Raw genomic sequence first — 21017 nt, forward strand, 5'->3', positions numbered from 1 at the left:
TATTTTTAGCACTGTTAGAGGGTACAGAATGATTCAGGGGCATATGTGATTACCTTAGTGCACAAGGTCTGACCCTTTTCTTTTCTCTTTCTTAGCTAATTTCATCAAGGAAAGAAAACCCAAAATACTGATACCACCCGAATCTTCTGGTAGCAGCTCAGCAGTTATTGTCATCAAAGGGGGAGTTCTTCTGCTTGAATGCATTGCTGAAGGGCTGTGAGTATTGACCCACTTAACCTTCTGAAATAAAGTTAGAGTAAATGGAAGCACCTTTAATAATTCTCCAACGAAGTATATACTTTTATACCAAATCTTCATGCAGTTTCTCTTTAAATAAATTGTACTTATTGAAAACTGGCATAGAGTTACAATGGAGGAAGTTTTCCCTGTTGGCGAGTGAGTAATGTACAGGTTATAGACAAGTATAAGTAAAGAATCACCATTTACCGTAGTAACTGGCATATCACAGTTATTTATCCATCCTGTGATCACTGATTTTGCAGATATTCCAGTATCTGCAGTATCCACTGAAAATTATTCTTCTTTTTTGAGTGCATTAGGAATTGATTCAACTTCCACAGTTTGGACTCCAAAAAAAACTCCAAAAAACAAAACCCTATTTTTCTTTTCTAACTTGTCCAGTTCACAATATTGATTAAGTATCAATAAATTCCTGAGCTTTTCCACCTTCAATGAGATTTCAATTTCTTGAGCACCATCGTACAAGGATTCTTACCTTCCATGATGCCCATTCAAAAACAAACCCAACAACGGAGGAAAAGACTAGGGGCATTTGACATATAAGGTTTCAGGACCAAGCTTGATTAGTTTATGGAGGGGATGGTATAATGGGATTGCCTAATTCTGGCAATTAATTGATCTTTGACTTTTAGCAGTAAAGATGCCCAATGGCCTGTGATGGGATGTTAGATGGGGTGGGATCTGAGTTACTACAGAGAATTCTTTCTTGGGTGTCTGGCTGGTGAGTCTTGCCCACATGATCAGGGTTTAGCTGATCACCATATTTGGGGTCGGGAAGGAATTTTCCTCCAGGGCAGATTGGCAGAGGTCCTGGGGGTTTTTGGCCTTCCTCTGCAGTGTGGGGCACGGGTCACTTGCTGGTGGATTCTCTGCACCTTGAAGTCTTTAAACCACAATTTGAGGACTTCAGTAGCTCAGACTTAGGTTAGGGGTTTGATACAGGAGTGAGTGGGTAGGTGAGGGTATGGCTACATTTCGAATTTCAAAGCGCTGCCGCGGCAGCGCTTTGAAGTGTGAGTGTAGTCAAAGCGGCAGCGCTGGGAGAGAGCTCTCCCAGCGCTGCATGTAAACCACATCCCTTACGGGTGTAGCGTGCAGCGCTGGGAGCCGCGCTCCCAGCGCTGCTGCCCTGATTACACTGACGCTTTACAGCGCTGTATCTTGCAGCGCTCAGGGGGGTGTTTTTTCACACCCCAGTTGCAGCGCTGTAAAGTGTGAGTGTAGCCAAGCCCAGAGATTCTGTGCCCTGCGTTGTGCAGGGTCCCTTCTGACCCTAAAGTCTATGATTCTATGAATCAGGGCTTTTGGTTTGGCTCATGATAAAGATAAGGGGCCATCTGCAAAATGAGATATAGATTCATATTTGGGAGTGTTCATGTTTTAGTTTGGGCCAATTTCAATGCATGGATGCGGGTATAACTAATCCCTAGGCCTAGGTGTAGCCCACGGCATTGAATGGAAATCTCAAACTCCATAATTATTAGTATTGGTAATGCCACAGTGCCAAGGAGCCGTAGTCCTGGCCCAGTACCCCATTGTGCTTGCCACTGTACAAAAAGACCATTCCTGCCCCAAATAATTTATAGTTAAAGACAAGATGCAACAAATAGATACAGACAGGTAAGGGTGTGCCATCTTTCTTATTGCCATTAGCACAGGATGGAAAATGAGTGGGGAATGGGAAAGTCTAAGCAGACATGATTGAAGTGCAATCCTCATGATGATGATGTGGCATTTAGCTGTGAATACTCCTTTAAGCCCAGATTTCTCTGAGTGTGCAGGGGTAACTGGGCAACCATACAGCAATACTTTCATCATCATAGGATCAGGTTTACCTATGCCCTCCCTCCTGATCACCATTTTTTACTTATGCGTGCAACTTTCTTGTACTTACATGTACTTATGCTTGCAACTTTCTCCCCAAAAATAGTTGCCGTAGGAAAACTAGATAAAGCTTTAAAGCCCTCCAACTGTTAAACCTAACAGGGAAAACACATTTGCTCCTGGGTGATGTGTGATAGAGCTCTCTTTTGAATGGATGTTTAAATCATCATGTTTACAACCTGTATAGTTGAACTCCACATCCCTGTGTGCTCACTGTGGTTAGCAGATAAATGATCCATATTAAAGCATGTGCAATTATCTCCCACTATAAACCTCAAAATCAGGGTGTTTATCTGCTTGAGCAAACATGTTCTGAGCATCTTGTTTGTCCATGCTTGTTTGAAAGGGCATCACTCACTCTTTGAATAGACAAGATTATGACTTTGCAATTGGTTGCCATTTTCTGAGAGCATGTGAACAACTCATCTTTGTTGGATTAATTCCAAGTAACTGTAATGGGTTCTTGTTCCTTTTTGCAATACATCCATGTCTAGTTCACTGCCACCTCTGCCTGTGAACTTCCTTTTTCCCCAGTAGATGGATTCATTTTAAAAAAAAAAAAGTTGTGTGTAAATTTTATGCTCAGGAATGTAAGGAACCGATCACGTTGGTTAAAACAAGGATAGTATGGAGACTTGTTCTGCACATTTCCTCATAAAACTTTCCCCTTGTTATAATTAAAGCATGTAGGAGAAAGGAAAGTGTACTTCATAAAAATGTTAAAAAGGAATGAACACTTTACATTTACAATTCATTCAAAATTTCCCATGACCTTGGAGAAAAAGTACTTTATCTTTTTCAAGTGTAAAAAAAAAAAAGGGGTGGGGTTGAATTACAAAATGTGGGGGAGTTATCCCCACTAAAACAAAATAAATAGCTTTTTGAAATCAATCTTTTTGGTTTTTAAGATTTACATCAAAACATGAACAAATTAGGACAAAATGAAAAAAAATCTTGTATTCAAAAAGGTACTTTTCTTTGGAAAAAGAAATGAAATTTTTTGATAGACTTTAAGTATATTCCCCCAACCTACCCCCCCTTGCAGTTCATCCCTGCAGCTGTCAATGAGGAACTAGATTGGCTAGATAGAGACAAGTATCAAACTCTGAAAACGAGGACCAGTCTATCAAAAAATAATTAACAGCAATAAATATATTGCCACTTTGTCATCTCAGAGGATTTTACCCTGATCTTGAAAATGGCAGGCAACCTTCTCTAGATGGTACAAAGATCTAAACTGGTGTTGATGAAATGTAAGGGGTTTCATAGTGTCTCTGTTTCAGGATATATCAGGGATGAACTCTCTTGCAGAAAATCTGACACTTGAACTGTTATCCGTGCTGTTCATAAAAGAACATAATTTCTCGGTACCTGCGGCTTTGAGTAACTTGTGCCTGGGCATTCTGCCATCTTAACAGATGGACACAAGCGTAAGCAGATATGACACTGTGTATGTGCATCGTGTGGTGCTGGGGTCAGGAAACCCAGCTGGGAATGTTCAGACAGCAATCTGTCCTGTCTCTGGTTCTGAGCATGCTCCTAACTTTCTAAAAATATAAAGTAGCTTTTTCAGCCATCAGTGACATGTGGTTAGCCCTGTCTAATCAGGCAAAGTACAGAGCAGAGTTATTTTAATGAAGTCTTTACCCATCCTCTGTCTGCAAGAAGTCCCTATGGAACAGGACAAAACAAGCTTCAGTGCCTCTACTGCAGTTCATACCAATATGTTTACAAGGGATGCAAACCTGTTTTGCGGCCCAGTGTCATCTATGAAGGATTTATTGTACACAGGGCCCTTTTAACCAACAGGCAGTACAAGCTATGGACAATATCAAACCTCCAGCCAGGATGTTGTAATAAGTAAAATGGGTAGCTATGCGCACGGAGAGCCATTTCGAGAATTCTGAAATCATGATCTTGCAAAGGGAAATGTATAAACTTCAACATTCTGAAGTTATACTGATGTGAAATGTTACAACTTCTTTTTTTTAAAATTCAATATCTTCTTTCTTTTTCTGCTAGCCCAACTCCGCATCTTAACTGGATCAAGGTTGGTAGAGATTTGCCCAAGGACAGAGCAGTGACAGAAAGTTTTGGAAAGATTTTGAAGATAAAACAAGTATCTGCAGCAGATGAAGGCACTTATGAGTGCACAGCAAGCAATTCTGTGGGGAGAGCGAAACATGAGTTTCAAGTTCACGTGGAAGGTGCTATTTGCATTTTAATGGGTTTTAGATTTTGAATAATAAACAAGCAGGGGTGTCAGAATCTCTGCCAGTGTAAATCAGAACAATTCCCTTGAAGTCCATGGAGCTGCACTGATTTATACCAGCTGAGGATCTGTCCCAGTGATTTTATATTTGCACACTGTAGCATTACATTTCATGTAAAATGATTATTTTTTTCCACAAACCATGAAGATTTTGTAGCATGGGAAGTAAAAATGGTAATATATGCAAAAACAGTAATTTAAAATATAAAGTTATGCTTTAGTCAAGCACAAGTTATTGGATTAAATTCTGTGGCATGTGTTATGCAGACTTCAGACTAGACAATCTAATGTTCACTTTTGGCCTTACAATCTATGAAACTAGCAGAGGTATGCTTTACTTATTTTTTTAATGTGGGAAATATAGTAACTTTGCATGCTTTATTCAAACATAACTCCTAATCTATAGAATAAGGTCTGTCTGTTAATTCCAAAGCATCTTGCATAGAAAGGAGAAATTAGGAGAAACATTCCTGGCCTCAATAATGGGAACATAACATAGTCACAAAGAGTAATCTCTGTGTTTTTAATTATATTTGCCACCGTCTGAAAGGTGTCGGTGATGTCTCAGCTAGATTACTGCAGTTCCCTTACCTTGCTCCCTTCCAGGTTTTTCAAAATATCACAGCTGAACTATCTGCTTCATTTCCTACCACAGGACTCTGATCTTTTCTTTGGCTCCTTCCACGTTGTATTGAAACTTCTCAGCCTCACTTGCAGGACACAGCTGCTACCTATATTTCTGCCACGGTACACTCAAGTGCTCATTTTTTACCCTGCTGATTTTGCTTATCTTTATGATCCCTTAGCCTCATCTTCTTCAGAACCCAAATTCTACCGTCACACCATCCCACACCTTTGGAACCACTCCTTCCTCTCCAGTGCAACTAGTGACACTGTTCTTCTTTTAATCCCTCACCCATGCCTGCTTTTTCCTGCCATCGCTGATCTTCACTAGAGCACTTCCCTGTGACACTCTCATCCCTAAATGAACTTACTTTGGGTTATCGAAAGGGATTGAGTGTCCATGATCTTCAGTGTCAAAAGCACAGGCATGAAGGAGTAACTTCATTAGCTGGTAGAAGTAGCCGAAGGTGACATGATCATGCACACTTAGCCAGTGTCTCACATGACAAACCTTCACAACTTGTAATATTAATAAAATCCTAACAAAGTTAACATAACAGGACAATTTAAGGGACTATAACTCTGACTGTAGGAGCTAGGGAACTCACTATCTACTTACTTTTCCCCATTTGCTCTGTTTTGTAACTCCTACTAATTTGCCTTCCAGCAGTTATTGACATCCTCACTCATTAATGTTATCGTTACTCCTGTACTATCTGTGTACGTTAGCCAGGGGGCTTGTCTAACTTTAGATCTGCAAACTGTATCTCTGCTTCCACAAAGGCTAGTGAGGCCAGCTCCTGCCAGGAAGATGCCATCACAAATTGCTGTCTCCAGCCCTTCACTAAAATAATACGTTGTTGAAAAATTGCTCTTAGTGTCACCCTTGCTGACTCTGGATGGCTCTGTTGACCTGTGGTGGCTGAACCACATGAAGATTTTTACGAGTCTGTTGTAGCCTTTGGTTAAGAGACCTGGTTCTTTCTGCACAGGCCATAGAGGCTCATGCTTTTAGACCCACATGTCTGGGGTTCTATCCCCATGGACAAAACATCTTCCTTCCTGCCCACGTGAATCATTTTACAGGAGCATCACATTTGAAGTCTGCCAGTGTATTTTCTGGATTTACTTAGGTGGTAAACTCCTAAGGACACTGTCAACTCTTAAACGATAATTAATAATAAAGCACAATGCCTTTCTTTGCTTTTGAAAGGCAAATAATAACATGATGATAGCACCTAGATACACACATCAGGAATTTGGGCACCACTATGTACGGCACGGTGTATACCCAGGAAAAAGTCAGGAAGCTCAGAAACTGACTTGTCTGGTACACGTCAAGAACTAGAGGCTTGTGGCTTTGAAGTTCCCTCACATGCAGTTTAGCTTGCAGTCTATGCTATGACGAGATGTACCATTTGGATGAGACAAACAAACAGTGGTGGGTGGAGCACACATTAATGGAGCAAACTATCACATAATAAACAGAAGTCTCAGCTCACCGCATACCTAGCCATTGGCAGCCAGCAGTGCTTCGTAGGCATAATGTCAGAGATTCAATCTTAAAAATAGTGACTTGTATCATATCACATAATAGCATAACATAGCACAAAGCATAACACAGTAACTTAGTTACTCCAGGGTAACTCTTTTTTGAAATCAATGGAGCTTGCACTGATATGTACATTTTCCTATCCACTATTTATTTATTTATAGGCGGAGGGAAACGGAGTCATAAAATCAGCCAATGTAGTATCTTAAAATAGGCATCATGCAAACTGAGTGGGTTAGGTAACAATGCAAAACACTTCCATTTTAAATAAAAAATGAGAAACAATCTAGGGTCAAAATAAAGTCTAGAAAAGCATTGCCCCATAGTTACACAGAGGATGAGTAACAGAATGAGTTTGCAGATAAATGCCTCTTCTTCAGAGTTGATAGGGCAATCCAGCCCCAGGACCGAGTAGCATGTAATGTTGCTGCTTCAGGAATAGAGTAGCAACAGAGTGTGAAAGTCACAATGTGATTTCTGCTTCCCACTGCTCCAGGGCACAGGGATGTTCACCATCCCCCTTTCTGCAGCAGGTTATTGCTCCATGTGTGCATTGAGGGACTCACTCACCCACCATCTGCTCACAGGGGGACTATCAGCCTGCTGGCAGTTGCTCTTCCTCCTTCCATCACTGGGAAAGCTCCAGAAATGTGGGTAGCCCATGCAGGAGTGTGTGGTGACTCCTCACTCCCCTGTATTGCTGTGTCCAGGCACACAACAGGACTCACAGTTCCCCTCACAGAGCAGAGTACAACATTTCGTGATATTATCATTTGGTAATGTTACTATCAGCTGTGCTAATGAGGCTACTGTTTTGAATAAGACACCCAAAATAGCTCTGGGAGGAAGATACTGAAACATAATTGAAAGACTCGGCGAAAACATTTTTCACTTGCCATGAGTAAAAAAGAGACTTTGCTGAGAGAAATGTGCTTCTGCGCTGTTAAGCCATCCACATCTGCCAGCTGCTCAATTTTAATCTTCACTTCCCCATCTCTCCTCACTTCTCCATAGGCAGGCAACCAAAGAGGAAGAACAGCCTTTCAGGTATCTACACAGCATTTTGTCACATGATGTGACTGATCACGCCCTCTCGTTTGACGCAGCCTTGTTTTGCATAATATTTATTTCTCTTCCTGAATGTGGGGAGGAATGGGACAGCACGACCTGGAGAGGTTTCAAATGCTCCTGTCGTGGAAGTTGCTGACTCTTAGAAATCATTCCAGATGGTATGGAACGTCTCTACAATAGCTGAATATTTTAACAATCCGGTCATGGTTTTCTCAATTGCAGGAGCTTCAAATAGTAAAATACAAGGGAAATAACATGAATTAAGTTGTTCAGTATGTTGACCACAGGGAGAAAAGCTTTTTGATGAATTATTGTTTCTGTTCGTTAACCAGCAAGTCCCCAAAAACCTAAAACTGCTATTGCCATGTAAAGAATGCTTTTTATGAGAGCTATTAAGCTCCTCTCCCTTGCATCTAACTAATGTCTGTTGATGTCACTAATAGGATTTTGATCTATTAGAAGTCTCCTCCCATGTATCACGTTAGGCATAACGGAGCCCAAATAGTCTCCTTTTCTAGAGTTTCAAACCAGTAAATGTCACTAACATCCATCACCGAGCCACCTATTCAGTCCCATTCTCTCTCTGGGCACATGACAGGGTCAGATCCTCAGCTGGTGTAAATGAGTGTATTTCTATTGGCTTTGGTGGAGTCATGCCACTTTATAGCATCTGAGGATATGCCAGATTTTCCTCTAAGAATGTGTATAGGGAGAGAAAATTAAACAAGTAAGAAAAATTACTCTCCATAATATTAACTGGCACTGCTCCACTGCCCATTCTCTCTCCTATTGCTACAGTATAAATCAGGATCTAGCTCTCATTTCCACACTGTCATACCTGCAGTTCTTCTTGCTGATACTTAAGCATGTCAAAACAAAACTCGTCTTCATAACAGCATTCTCTAGCAATGGCTTTTGCGTGCAGCCTATTTACTAATCGTACAATAGTTTGAAGGCCAAGATTCAGGCAATTATGACAAAACATATGAAAATATTCAACCAGCAAATTGTTTGACTGCTTGAACATTTTAATCTCTCTTTTTGAAAATTGATGTAGCCTGGAATGGGGACAGAAAAAGCTTGTTTTTCTGTTTGAGCAGAGTGAGGTTCTTTTAAAAAACAACAACAACAAATTGTCATGATTTTAAATACTTTTATTTATTAAATATAATCTCCCCCAAATTTAAATTGCTTATAACCCCTGAAGCTTTTAACTAGCACAATGCCTGGCATCATAACCCTGATCTTGGTTGGGGTGTTTAGTCTTTATTGTCAGAATAATAGTAATTAATAATAATATAATAATTAGGGGCTTCATTAAAAACAAACAAACCAATTTTAATCCCAACCCCCACATTCGCAGCCCTTTTAAGAGGAAATTGCCCCTGGAGGTGGCTGCCTTTACTCATCTTGCTCACACAAATCAGCAACTTGATGGCATAAATGTGGGATTTTACAGATTCAAGTGGTACATGTTCATATTTTGATGCTGCATCCATTGCATTTGATATATTAATAGGCAGCACTGCACCCCTTCCTAACAGAGAAGGGCTTCTCTAGTGTCTTCATGGTGTAGACTACATTTTAATACTGAGATTGTCTAATGGACACCTATAGACTCACAATTACATAACATCGATGAGGCAACTCTAGGAGTTTCTTATTTGAAAAGCATTAGGAAAGTACTTAGGCTGTGTATTTTTAGCTGTCCTTTGAATCAGCTGAGCAACTGAACACAAGGAGCACCATGTAAAACCATGTGGCAGGCAGGCAGCCTCTTTTGGATTATCAGAAGTTCTCCGTAAAGAACGAGTGATCTTGGAATATATTTTGGGAACCATTGTATTAGAGTATTGTCACCATCTCATTTCTGTTTTGGTCCTTATCTTCAAGACCCTTAATGACCTGGGCCCAGAATATCTAAAAGATTGCCTAAAGCTCCAGGATGGAGGACTGTGGATAACAACTCCACTTCTCAGTCACAGTGGAACTTTCTACCACAAGGGTACAGCTGGTCTCTGCAAGAGACAGAGCTTTGACTGATTCCATACTGTGGAACAAACTCCCATAAGAACGAAGGATCTCCCCACCTTCTGCTCCAGTGCAAGACGTGCTGCTTTGACCTTCACTAATGTGAACAAACAGCAGTGTTTACATATTTAAGAAAGAAGAGGAAAACCCTACAAAAACAAACACTAACACTACACACACAATTCTCCTCATTAACATAGACATCGTATTTACTTCCTGTTCTAAGAACAAGGAAATATGGCAGTACAGCACTGCATCTCTGGCACCACCATGTGAACAACTTTTAGCACCGTTGACTTTTGAGTGGTGACTGCTCTATCTTGAACATTTAGGGCCTGTTTCAAAGCTGACAGAAGTCAATAGAAAGACTCCCATTTACTTCATTAATCTTTGGATCGGGCCCCTGGGATCTCAGTTGTCTGGCTATTGTGAGGATGATGCAAAGGTGTCAGAAACCACAAGAAACCTCTCTGGCTAAGAGATAAGCTTGGATGCAGCCCCTGCATTCCCTGAGTCACCAAAATATTCTCAACACTGCAGGTTCTTCTGTCAGAGACCTATATCCAGGTCCTACTGAAGTCAATGGAAGCCACATGGTCACATCCAAGGGGAGGATTTGGATTGAATAGATATTTGCATTTTGGTTACATTGGTTACATTAGATGTCTGTTGTTAAAGAGTCCCATACTGAGGGTTTTTCTGAAAATATCAAACGAAGCAACCTTCCCATTTTCACCAGCTTTCCTGTCCCAAAACATTTAGCTTTGCACTTACAGCTGGGCATTTTCACTCAAACTCTGTCCACTTCCCACAGCGTCTCCTTGGCATTTAATTTCAACAAATACCATCTAAACAGAGGAGAATGGTGTATATATTATTTTAATGTCTCTGGTAGAATCATTTTATAAACCAAAATAAAATAAGAGAATATATTTATCCTTTAAGAGAGAACCTGCTCTGCAATAGTTGATAGAGTGTGCCATCTGCTGGAAGCCATTAGTGATAGCAGCATCTTCATGAACTTTCATTCCTACTAGTTGTAACGTCTGCTAATATATTATTTTTGTTCTTAACAGAACCTCCTCGGTGGATAAAGAAACCCATAAGTGATGTTTACAGCATAGAGTCAACTGCTTTGCTATTGTGTGAAGCTACTGGCAAGCCTGAGCCAACTATAAAGTGGAGACTTAATGGAATGCCTATTGATAGTAAGTACAGTATATAAAATAGTGTGCTCATGTAATGCCTACAGATGCTGGTCATTGGTGGATGGAATCGAACTGGGGACCTCTGGAGCTTAGTGCATGAGGCAAAAGCCAACTGCTGGTTTGCTAAAGCTGTAGAGCAGACTCATTTAACTCTCCCTCTAAGTGGTCTTGGTGCCACTAGATGGGACAGACACCACACCCAGAAGGTGTGTGGGTTACGTATTTCCCCTAGCTGAGGAAGCACGTCCTGAGTTTCACAGTCTTCCCAGTTGAAATCCTGGATGAGCCCCCACTTGTAATGCTGACAGACCCCAGTTCGTTGGTGGGCGGGATCGAACTGGGGACCTCTGGAACTTAGTACATGAGCCTCTGCCACATGAGGTAAAAGCCAACTGGTTGTTAGGTAAGGGTGTAGAACAGACTCATTTGACTTTCTCTTTGAGTGGTCTCGGTGCCATTAGATGGGACAGAACGCCACACCCAAAAGGTGTGTGGGTTACACTCAGCTGGACAAGATTAGCATATACTGTACTCTCAGCACAAACGTTGGCACATAACTCCAAATGCATCATTTGATAGTTGATTTGTCTGGTTTAGCCAAAGTGAATACTTTATGGCGATAATGAAGGGAGAAGAATTAAAGTAACAATAATATGGAAGCTACAATTGTAATTTAAAGCCTATGGCCAGTCAGTGTAATTTTCTCATCTTTAGGAACATGGATCAGACTCTTACAATACTAAGGCCCCACTAGGACTCCTTAACTAGCACAGAGATAAGCCACGAAATGGCTGAAGAGTAAAGGCCCTGCTCCCTCCTTGTTCCTCCCCTGGCACTATCTGCTTGAATTAGAGTGGGGAAGGGCTAGGCCATCTCTCTCTCTCTGTCTCTGCCACAGACACACCTGAACCAGCCAGCACAGCAGGCTGTACGCTGAACCCCTCTAATGAATTCTAGCTGAGAAAATCAGAATTCCTCTCAACGACCCAATCTGCAGCATGGCACCTCCATTCTCACTCCAAGTTACTCAGGACACCGTCTACCCCAGGGATCGGCAACCTCTAGCACGTGGCCCATCAGGGCAATCCACTAGCAGGCCAGGACAGTTTGTTTACCTGCAGTGTATCAGGTTTCGCCGATCAAAGCTCCCACTGGCCATGGTTCACCTTTCCAGGCCAATGGGGGCTGCGGGAAGTGTCCCTAGGCCCATGCCGCTTCCCGCAGCCCCCATTGGCCTGGAATAGTGAAGTGCAGCCACTGGGAGCTGCAATCAGCCAAACTTATGGCTGCCACAGCTCAACAAACAGTCCTGGCCCACCAGTGGATTTCCCTGACCGGCCGCGTGCCAAAGGTTGCCGATCCCTGGTCTATCCCATCATACCAACAGTTTTAAAGAACATACAGTATGGCTCAAATTCAAAGTTTTGTAGATGATTTGGACATTCTTTTTAATGAGAACTGGGTAGTCGGATGCCTTAGGTGCTTCTGGAAATCAGCACACACATACACAAAATATAAACCATGCTATTTCTGTCATACGTAAAATATCTCTGTAGATAAACATTTTACTGAAGCCAAGCTATCCACTTCTTTTTCTCCCTGGGAATGATGACATATGCAATGCTTTAGAGCAGCTTTCTGGTGGTTGGGGTACATCACTGCTAGCCTAATACTGAATATGCGGCTTGCCCTTTTGGCTTGCATCTGAAATGGAGGAAGTTCAGAGATGCTCTTGAACTCAAAGAAATGCTCATTCCTCATCCTACTGACATACTTTGATTCCTTTCAGAAAGGACCTATAGAGGCAGAGTATCTGCCGGGGAGATCAGCATTACCAACCTACAACCGCAGGACAGCGCAGTGTATCAGTGTGAGGCAACTAACAAGCATGGCACCATCCTTGCCACTGCCAATGTGAATGTTTTAAGTAAGTACTCCACAACATTAGATTACTTATGGAAAGGATGCTGTTGCCACAGGACCCAATCCTGCTCACCCATCACTGGTTGAGGCTAAATCATGGGAGTAAAAGTTTGCACGATTAGGCCCACAGTTGTTAATGCTTACCAAAGCTGGCAGTTGTTCTATGGCTTTCATCATTAATCTCACTATTGTAACAAGTTCATGGTAACTTTGCATTGGTCCAAAATTTGAAGAGTTGCTATTTATTGTGTAATCTGATTCAAAGAGCCTTGCATCATGTGCACTGTATTATATGTTTAGTGTAAGCACACAATGACTCGTGTGTATACTTTATTTTAAGAATTGTGCTTCGCTCAAGGACTTCTTCTATTAAATAAAACAATAACAGATACTTCAGTTGAAACCGATGATGTGGAACCAGGATTGTGCCCTTAACTGTACAATTATGTTACACAGATCATTAATCTGGAATATCAGTTTTTATTACCAACTTGTTCATTTATGAAACAATCATAATGCTGGGAATTGACTTAGTGGAAGGAGTCCCCATCAGCAGCAGAACCAATGTAGTTTCCCCATCCAGCCCAAGATTTCTGGAGCATGTCCTAGGCCCTTCAGTCCCAGCATGTCAGAGAACCAACCTCCTGTTGTCTTTCACAACAAGGTTTCCTTCACAAGGTTTCCTGATGCGTTTACACAGGGGGCTTGACAGGGAAGCCAGCGACTAACTCCAGAGAAGGAGCATGGTATAAAAATAGAGTATGAAAGTGAATTTCTCATTAAGGAGATACACCAGCCATTGATCCTCATAAGCTGGTGGCAGTAGCTGTCGAAGCATCTGAACTGCAGTTGCACTGAGCAGTGGTAGGACAGCTGGAGGCTCCAGAAATTGTGCAGTTCCCTCTTGCACCAGCCCAGTTACTTGAACTCATTGTTGTGCTAGTGGCGGGGAGGGCACTGGGAAGTGGATCTGAGAAATAATGTGTTTGATTCTCACTCCAAAGCATAACATAGCTGATTTACATTCTGTTTTCCAGATATTGCTCCATTAGTGCTAACCTCAGACAGTGAAGACTACGCCACAGTTGTTGGTTACAATGCTTTCTTGCACTGTCAAGTTTTTGCTTCACCTCCCGCTGTCATTATTTGGTAAGCCATATATAACTGCCTGCCTGCTGCTTGTTTTAAATCACTGGTTTTATATTGAACATGTTATTTAACTGTACAGACACATTAAAACTTTTCAGTCATCATGTTTGAGTTAAATTTAATAATGAATAAGATAATATCGGTGTGGTGGACTTAAACAAGCTTTTTATCCAAGGATCTCAAGGCACAGTGCTGTGCAAAGATTAATAAAACCCCACAATATCTGTTTGAGGAAGGTATTGTAATATCCAATAGGCTGGTAAAGTGAGACATGGTGTGGCTAACGTGACTTGCTCAGAGATATTCGGTCACTCAGTGACATAGCTGGGAACAGAATCCAGAAATCTTCATATTATTCCTTTGCAATAATCGCTAAACCTAAATTTCTCCTGATGTGAAAGCCTGGTTCCAAGAGTCTTGGAAATAATTGGTAACCATTATCATACTGCTAGGATGAGGGACGACAGCACCATGCCACTTGAAGGTCTGCGGTACACTGTATATGAAAATGGCACCTTGGAGATCAGAGAGACAAAGAAAGAAGATTCTGGGTCATACACTTGTTGGGTGACAAATTTGGGTGGAAAAAGTGCAATCACTGCCAATCTGGGTATCAGAGGTAACTTCTTATTTTATGAATAGACACCTCTTTGAAACATGTTAAGTCTTTAGAGAAATTGTATTCCAAAGCAGAGGTATATTCTGCTTCTTGTAATTGCTTCAAAAATTATTATATGGTTTATGGACAATACTTGATTCAGAAGGGCCTAGTCCAGCAAAAGAAGCAGTATCAAGTATGGATGATGCAAGGGACAATTATTCAATGTTTAATGCAAGGAACATGAAAGAATCAAGGCAAGGTATGCACTCTTGCATATTTAGTGCATGGTCCTTCCCCCATGATCCTCACAGTCCTGGGCACTGCAAAAAGAATGACAAGGCACAAGAAATGTGGCTTAACTAGGTCACAGCTTTAATAATGCATCTGGGAACTATCTGGCAGTAACTTGTCCAGAGCAGATCAAACTTCCTTCTGTAATCCACACCACCTTAGGGAGGACTGCCTTCATCTCACCCCCTTCCACACCATTAACCTGGTCCCAGCAGCATTGCTGCAACCCCACTGCCATCTGCCTTTTTGAATGTTGAGGGCATGGGAATTGGGCCTTTGCTGTACCAGGCATTAGGAACTTCCCACCCCATTCCCCACTTCTTTAGGGATTGTCTTCTCCAACCTCTACCACTAATTCCAATTTTTCAGGGGATTGGACCTCTTAGTACATGAGTACCTGCATTGGGCACCTGCTGAATTTCAACAACATGAGTGATCACCCCCTCTACCCTCTCAGATTGGAGTAGGATCTGAGTTTTGGGGCCTTGCTGTGGCCATTATGCTAGCAGCCTTTTTGAGACTGGGAAGGAGTTTTTTCCATATTCCTATATTGGCCTGAGCACCATGGTGGCGGGGGTGGGGGGAAGGTGGGAGGATTTGCTTCCTCTCAACAGCCCAGAGACTTAGTGCATATGCTGGGTTTGTAATTTTGGGTTTGGGGATAATTATAGCTTTCCTGTAATGTGTGTTACCTTTAAATTACTGATATATACTTTCAGCTTTAACTCCATTTTAACACAGGTTTTGGTGTTTTTTTTTTTGTTTTGTGTCTTGAAATGGAGTATGGGGCTGGACAGATACAGTTAAGAACATAATCTAAAGTCAATGGGTTGCACGTTACAGAGGATTTAGTGTAGCCTGAAGAAGGACTAATGATGCATGAGTAGAAAAGGCTGCAGTTTGACTCTGAGCCAAAGATGATTTTGCAGGTTTTGTAGTTAGGGAAGAAAACAAAACAAAACAGAAACCCTTCTTTTACTTGTTTAGAAATTAATGAGAGACTATAAATATGGGAACACGCAATGAAATGTTCACAAAGCTGCTTTTCACTGTATGGCAGTGTAGCCAATTGCTTTCCATTACTTATTCTTCTGTTTCTTCATTCAGACTGATTTTAAAATAACAAACTTGATTGTGATATTTTTCCCCACTTGACTTTAATTATTTTGTCATTTTCTCTGGGTCCTTGCCAAAGTCTATTTGAAATAGGATTGGGCATAAAATCATAGTCAAGTTTTTCTATCTCATTTATTTTGTCATATATTCTGGCACACCATTAGCTAAGATGTTCACCTGTGATATTTTCCTATAAACTTCTGATTGGCTGTATGATCCTCTTTGATATGAGTTGAACTCAAAGGAAAATGCTTTTATAGTATACTAAATGTTAGCACAACCTCAAATCAAAAATATTCCTCCTTAATTTGACTTGTATGGAGAAAAACTACAGTATATTGCTCGTATGATCATTTTCTGCATTTGAATTGCTTGGTGGAAATGTAGTACAATCACCTGTATATTGCTAATCAGAATATCTTTCTGTGATCAACCAGATGCTACAAAACTTGTTGTTACTCCTGAAAACCCTCAAGTGTTGAAATCACGTTCAGTTTTATTGAAATGTCAGTCTGAATATGACTCACACTTGAAACAAAGTTTTAAATTATCCTGGAGGAAAGATGGAGATGAGTTGCAAATCAACAGCACAGAAGATGGCAGGTAATCTTGATAAAAACCTCTCCTTGTTTTGACTCTGAAACAATACTATGTTTATGTGTAGCATGGTTAATTTTGTTTCCTAGAGATAGGATGTTTTTTATAACTTTAAGCCAAGTCTGTGCATATCATAGCTGTGCATGCAGCACATATTTTTATGATTGCACCTGTGTTCTTTCAAATATTTTAAAGTTTGATTTTTTTGAACTGAGCTACACAGGTAGGTTCATATTTACTTGCTATCCTGTGGTGCAGTATGTCTCATTCAGCAGGTACACAGCACAGTGAAGTACTAAACTTGGCTGCCTACGTTTAATCCAAGTGTGAAATACTGGCTCCACTGCAGCCACTGGGTGTTTTATCATTGACATCAGTGGAGCCAGCATTAAATTCCTTTGTTTTTTAGTCATGGAAGAGGTTCAGCCCCCTACGCCGCACCACATAATATGACTGAGCACATACATAAAGGCTGAGGGCCAGATCCTCACTGAGGGGTAAATCAGCATAGTTCCATTCAAGTCAATGAAGCCATGGCATTTACACCAGCTGAGGATCTAACTCTGAGCTCTAAATTGCTACAAAAATAATATTCTGAAGTACAATGTATAAAATATCTTCAGCTAAGACACAATTTTAAATAAGACATACACCACCACTATATTATTCCAAATGAGTCTGTTATCAAAGGCGTGCATGAACAGGCCTTCAGGAAAAAAATGTCTATCAATAATATGCTTCTCTTCCAATTCTCTCTCTCATGTTTATGTAATTTCTTTTTTGGGTCCTGAAGGATAATTACTGAAATGGATACATTGTTCATATCAAGTGTGACATTCGAGGATCAAGGCGTTTACACTTGTGTGGCTAGTACATCCCTGGACAGTGTCACAGCTGAATTCCAATTAATTGTCCTTGGTAAGTAATTTCCCCCCCCTGGTTTGCAAACTACATCCAAAAAGTTAAACAATGCAGTGATTCAGACCAGTTTTTCTACACACTCAGTTCAATTTATAGAACATCAGTGGCCTGATTTTCAGCGATTCAGAGCACCTGCAGCATCTATTAATTTCGATTAGGACTATGCTTTCTCAACATCTGTAAAAACTGGGCCTCAGAGCACAATATTCTGATACAACAAAACATATAATAATGTCCTTGTTGAGCACCATTCATCATTTTCTCTTGTGCAAGAGGCAATCACACCAGCTGTTGGAGCTGTTGAAGGCTGGAAGCTCTAGTTGCATTGCTGGAAAAGATATGCTGTCACTTTGCAACCTCAGGGAGAGGATTCCTCCATCCTAGCTTCCATGGAGATCTCCAGCATACAGCCTAGCCACTTGGACTGTGCTGGTTCCAGAATATGATATTACAAGAGCCACCCATGAGAACTTACCAGTTTTGATTTAGATATATACATAAGTCTACCTTACTATTTGAATACACCCTATGTACCTCTTCAGTTATGATTGGGAATACTTATTCTGCAAAAATAGTGAGGCAGCTTTATTTTGTTTTCTAAAGTCCTGAACCTAAGGTACCTACCTATATATCCCCCAGTACCATAGTATCTGAGTGACTTACAATCTTTAATGTAGTTATCCTCACAAAATCCCTTGTGAGGTAGGGAAGTACTATTATCTATGTACTAGTCAATTACTAAGGGCTGTTGTCTTATTTGCTATGGCTAACAGAATCTTTTAGTTCAAGCATTTGAGGCTCATGCTTTAAGATCCTGAGGTGCCAGGTTCAATCCTTGCATCTGACAGCTTCGAGCTGCAGGTTCATCAGTCACTATATGTGGCATAGCCATCATTAAAAGGGGTGCAGTTATAACCCCTTTTCACAGAAAGGGAACTAAGGGCTTGTCTACACTTGAAATGCTGCAGCAGCACAATTTATGCCAATGGGAGAGGTTCTCCCAAATCAGTGTAGGTAATCCACCTCCCTGAGAAGTGATAGCTAGGCTGGTTATGTGAGCTTTTCACATCCCTGAATGTGACATAGCTAGGTTGACCTAACATTTTAGTATAGACCAGGTCAAAGGCACAGAGAGACTAAATGATTTACCTAACATCACACAGGAAGCTAGTGACAGAACTGAGACTTGAAATCCAGCTCTCCCAAGTCCCATGCTGGCACCATAATCACTGGACCAGCCTCCTTTTCTCCAGACACTGCTATGGACTGCCTGCTGCTCTGCCCATGTGAAGTCCTATTGAAGTCATGGGTTGGCAACCTGGTGCACTGATGTGCAATCCATTGCAGAATCATAGCCTACATACCTATCTAAGGGAATTGAATATTAACAGGAATGTTATTTTAAGGGCAAGCTTTTGTTTTTATTTTAATTTAATTTGTTTATTTTCTTGGCAGAGGCTGCAGCAGGACTTAAATCACTCACCTGCATGGTTTTAAATTTATTTCATGCTTTAATTATGAATGCTGGTTTTCAATAAAAAGTAAATTAACAACATGACATGCCTTTTATTTACTGTACTGTACTTTTATACTACTGTGTAATTCAACATGTTTATTGACTATTTGTTATACTACTTATGAAAATTCCATGAAGGGTTATATTCCCTTTTAAAAGTTGACCTGCTTGGGGGAAAAAATGGTCTTGATCCTTTTTGGTTTTATGATGATGTATAAAAAATAGCCAGATGGGGGTTTAAAAAAATCTGTGTTTTTTCAAACTAATAATTCAAGCTTTTTCTGAAAACCTTATGGTGACTAGAGAACTAACTTCACTAAAAACAAGACACCACAATTTGAGCAGGAAGGAATTTTTAGTTGGACGGTTAAGACTGTTTGGTTTTGCTAACACTCATCAGTGACTAATGGATATATTGGAGAACATCTTTGTTAAAATAGAGGACCGTTGTCTCTCCAAATAAGATCTAAGAACTCACAACAGACATGCTCTGAGACCCCAAGAGGGCCACCAGCAAAATTTAGGGAGACCATACTGGGTATTTCTGATACACCTTTACCTCGATATAACACGACTCAATATAACACGAATTCGGATGTAATGCAGTAAAGCAATGCTCCGAGGGGGTGGGGCTGCGCACTCTGGTGGATCAAAGCAAGTTTGATATAATGCAGTTTCACCTATAATGTGGTAAGATTTTTTGGCTCCCGAGGACGGTGTTATATCGAGGTACAGGTGTATTTCAAAGGTGTAATACAATTGGGGAGGAGAGGAGAGGTAGGGTGAGGGGAAGAATGTTTCGAGCATTCTTTACACATCAGAAGCACGGTAAGAAGGCACAAACTCAGTTTTTAAAATATCCTGTGCTTTCGCCTTTAATTTAGTTTACAAAAATGCAGTGTCAGTCCTAGTTTTAGCCAGTTATAAAGGTGACTTGATTGGGGCACAAGGAGGATGAAGACTTGCTCAAGGCCTCAAAGCACCACTCCTTAATCTGTTTAATTACTATGTCACATCGCCATAGATTAAAGTGATTCCAGGAGATGGAACCATTTCCACTTTGAGGTTTGAAGAATATTTTCATAATGAACATAGTTTTATTTTTAACATGATTTTTTTTATTTCTTTCATGGATTTTTTTGTTTGTATTTAGATATTATTTCAACAAACATGTTGCACCACAATACTGTTGCTATGAGAAATTGTTCTTTTTCCTCAGACCATATATATTTCATAAAACGGATGGTAAAAATGACAAAACAAGTCTTAATAACTGATGAAGTTAAACATCTGTCAGTCTGAATGTGCCTGTATTAAAAGCATTCACTGTAGGGTATGCATTTTCACAAACGTATGTTATCCCAAACCATAGATCATCTCTATTGCCTCTTATAAACTTGTTGAGAAACACAAGGTCATTCTGCAAAAATGTCTGTCCTCCCATGCTGTTTTCCTGCTCTCCTGCTGGTTAATCCATCTCTGTAGATGCTGTATTAAAGCTTTACAAGTCAGATTCTAAACTCCTATATAGACAGACCTTGATATGTAGCTCTGAAAATCAGCTCTGACACAGACAGTGCATATGATGGAGCAGTAGCTGGGGTTGGAATGACCCTGCTGGGACATTAAAGGTCATTTTTGTGGCACCTAGAGAGATCTAGCCAGGTTGTTACTTCATACTCACTATCATAGCATCTAAGCACCCAACTGGCTTTTGTCCTGGCCTCTAGACGGATCATGAACTGAGAAGCTGGGTGATGAACTTTCTTCTCCACTCACATATCATAGGATTAAACTGGGAATCCATCAGGGATAATGAATTTTCTCCTCCCACGAATATTTAAGGGTGTAGGTTTAATATCTGATGAAGTTCACTCTTCTTCCCCCATCATTGCAGTTTGGACCATAATAAATAAGCGAAGCAAATGCAGTTTCTGTTAAAAAAACAGCACTGATATATATTCATTGTTGTATAGACTTTATATTGATTAAGGAAAAAA

At 40.6% G+C, this 21017-nt stretch overlaps 2 protein-coding genes across 18 annotated transcripts in view; both read left to right on the plus strand.

Annotated features, from left to right (window-relative positions):
• LOC127053138 (neural cell adhesion molecule L1-like protein) overlaps window positions 1-21017 on the plus strand; it is a 1307741-nt gene that overhangs the window by 134986 nt on the left and 1151738 nt on the right. For 14 of the 17 annotated variants that reach the window (XR_007774952.1, XR_007774953.1, XR_007774954.1 and 11 more), the window contains 9 exons: window positions 96-216; window positions 4168-4352; window positions 7608-7640; window positions 10772-10903; window positions 12693-12830; window positions 13864-13975; window positions 14428-14594; window positions 16421-16586; window positions 17374-17498. Coding sequence is in view for 14 of the 17 variants with exons in the window: in XM_050957295.1 (XP_050813252.1) it covers window positions 96-216; window positions 4168-4352; window positions 7608-7640; window positions 10772-10903; window positions 12693-12830; window positions 13864-13975; window positions 14428-14594; window positions 16421-16586; window positions 17374-17498 (1179 nt within the window). In the remaining 3 variants the exon portion in view is untranslated. The remainder of the gene's footprint in view (window positions 1-95; window positions 217-4167; window positions 4353-7607; window positions 7641-10771; window positions 10904-12692; window positions 12831-13863; window positions 13976-14427; window positions 14595-16420; window positions 16587-17373; window positions 17499-21017) is intronic. The other 3 variants (XM_050957287.1, XM_050957283.1, XM_050957285.1) reach the window with 1 other exon arrangement.
• Window positions 1-21017, plus strand: part of LOC127053729 (neural cell adhesion molecule L1-like protein) — a 67926-nt gene that overhangs the window by 18351 nt on the left and 28558 nt on the right. Inside the window, exons 6-13 of the mRNA XM_050958904.1 lie at window positions 96-216; window positions 4168-4352; window positions 10772-10903; window positions 12693-12830; window positions 13864-13975; window positions 14428-14594; window positions 16421-16586; window positions 17374-17498. Of these exons, the coding sequence (XP_050814861.1) occupies window positions 96-216; window positions 4168-4352; window positions 10772-10903; window positions 12693-12830; window positions 13864-13975; window positions 14428-14594; window positions 16421-16586; window positions 17374-17498 (1146 nt within the window). The remainder of the gene's footprint in view (window positions 1-95; window positions 217-4167; window positions 4353-10771; window positions 10904-12692; window positions 12831-13863; window positions 13976-14427; window positions 14595-16420; window positions 16587-17373; window positions 17499-21017) is intronic.

This window comes from Gopherus flavomarginatus, chromosome 6 (genome assembly GCF_025201925.1).
Source record: "Gopherus flavomarginatus isolate rGopFla2 chromosome 6, rGopFla2.mat.asm, whole genome shotgun sequence".
NCBI classification, from domain to species: Eukaryota; Metazoa; Chordata; order Testudines; family Testudinidae; genus Gopherus; species Gopherus flavomarginatus.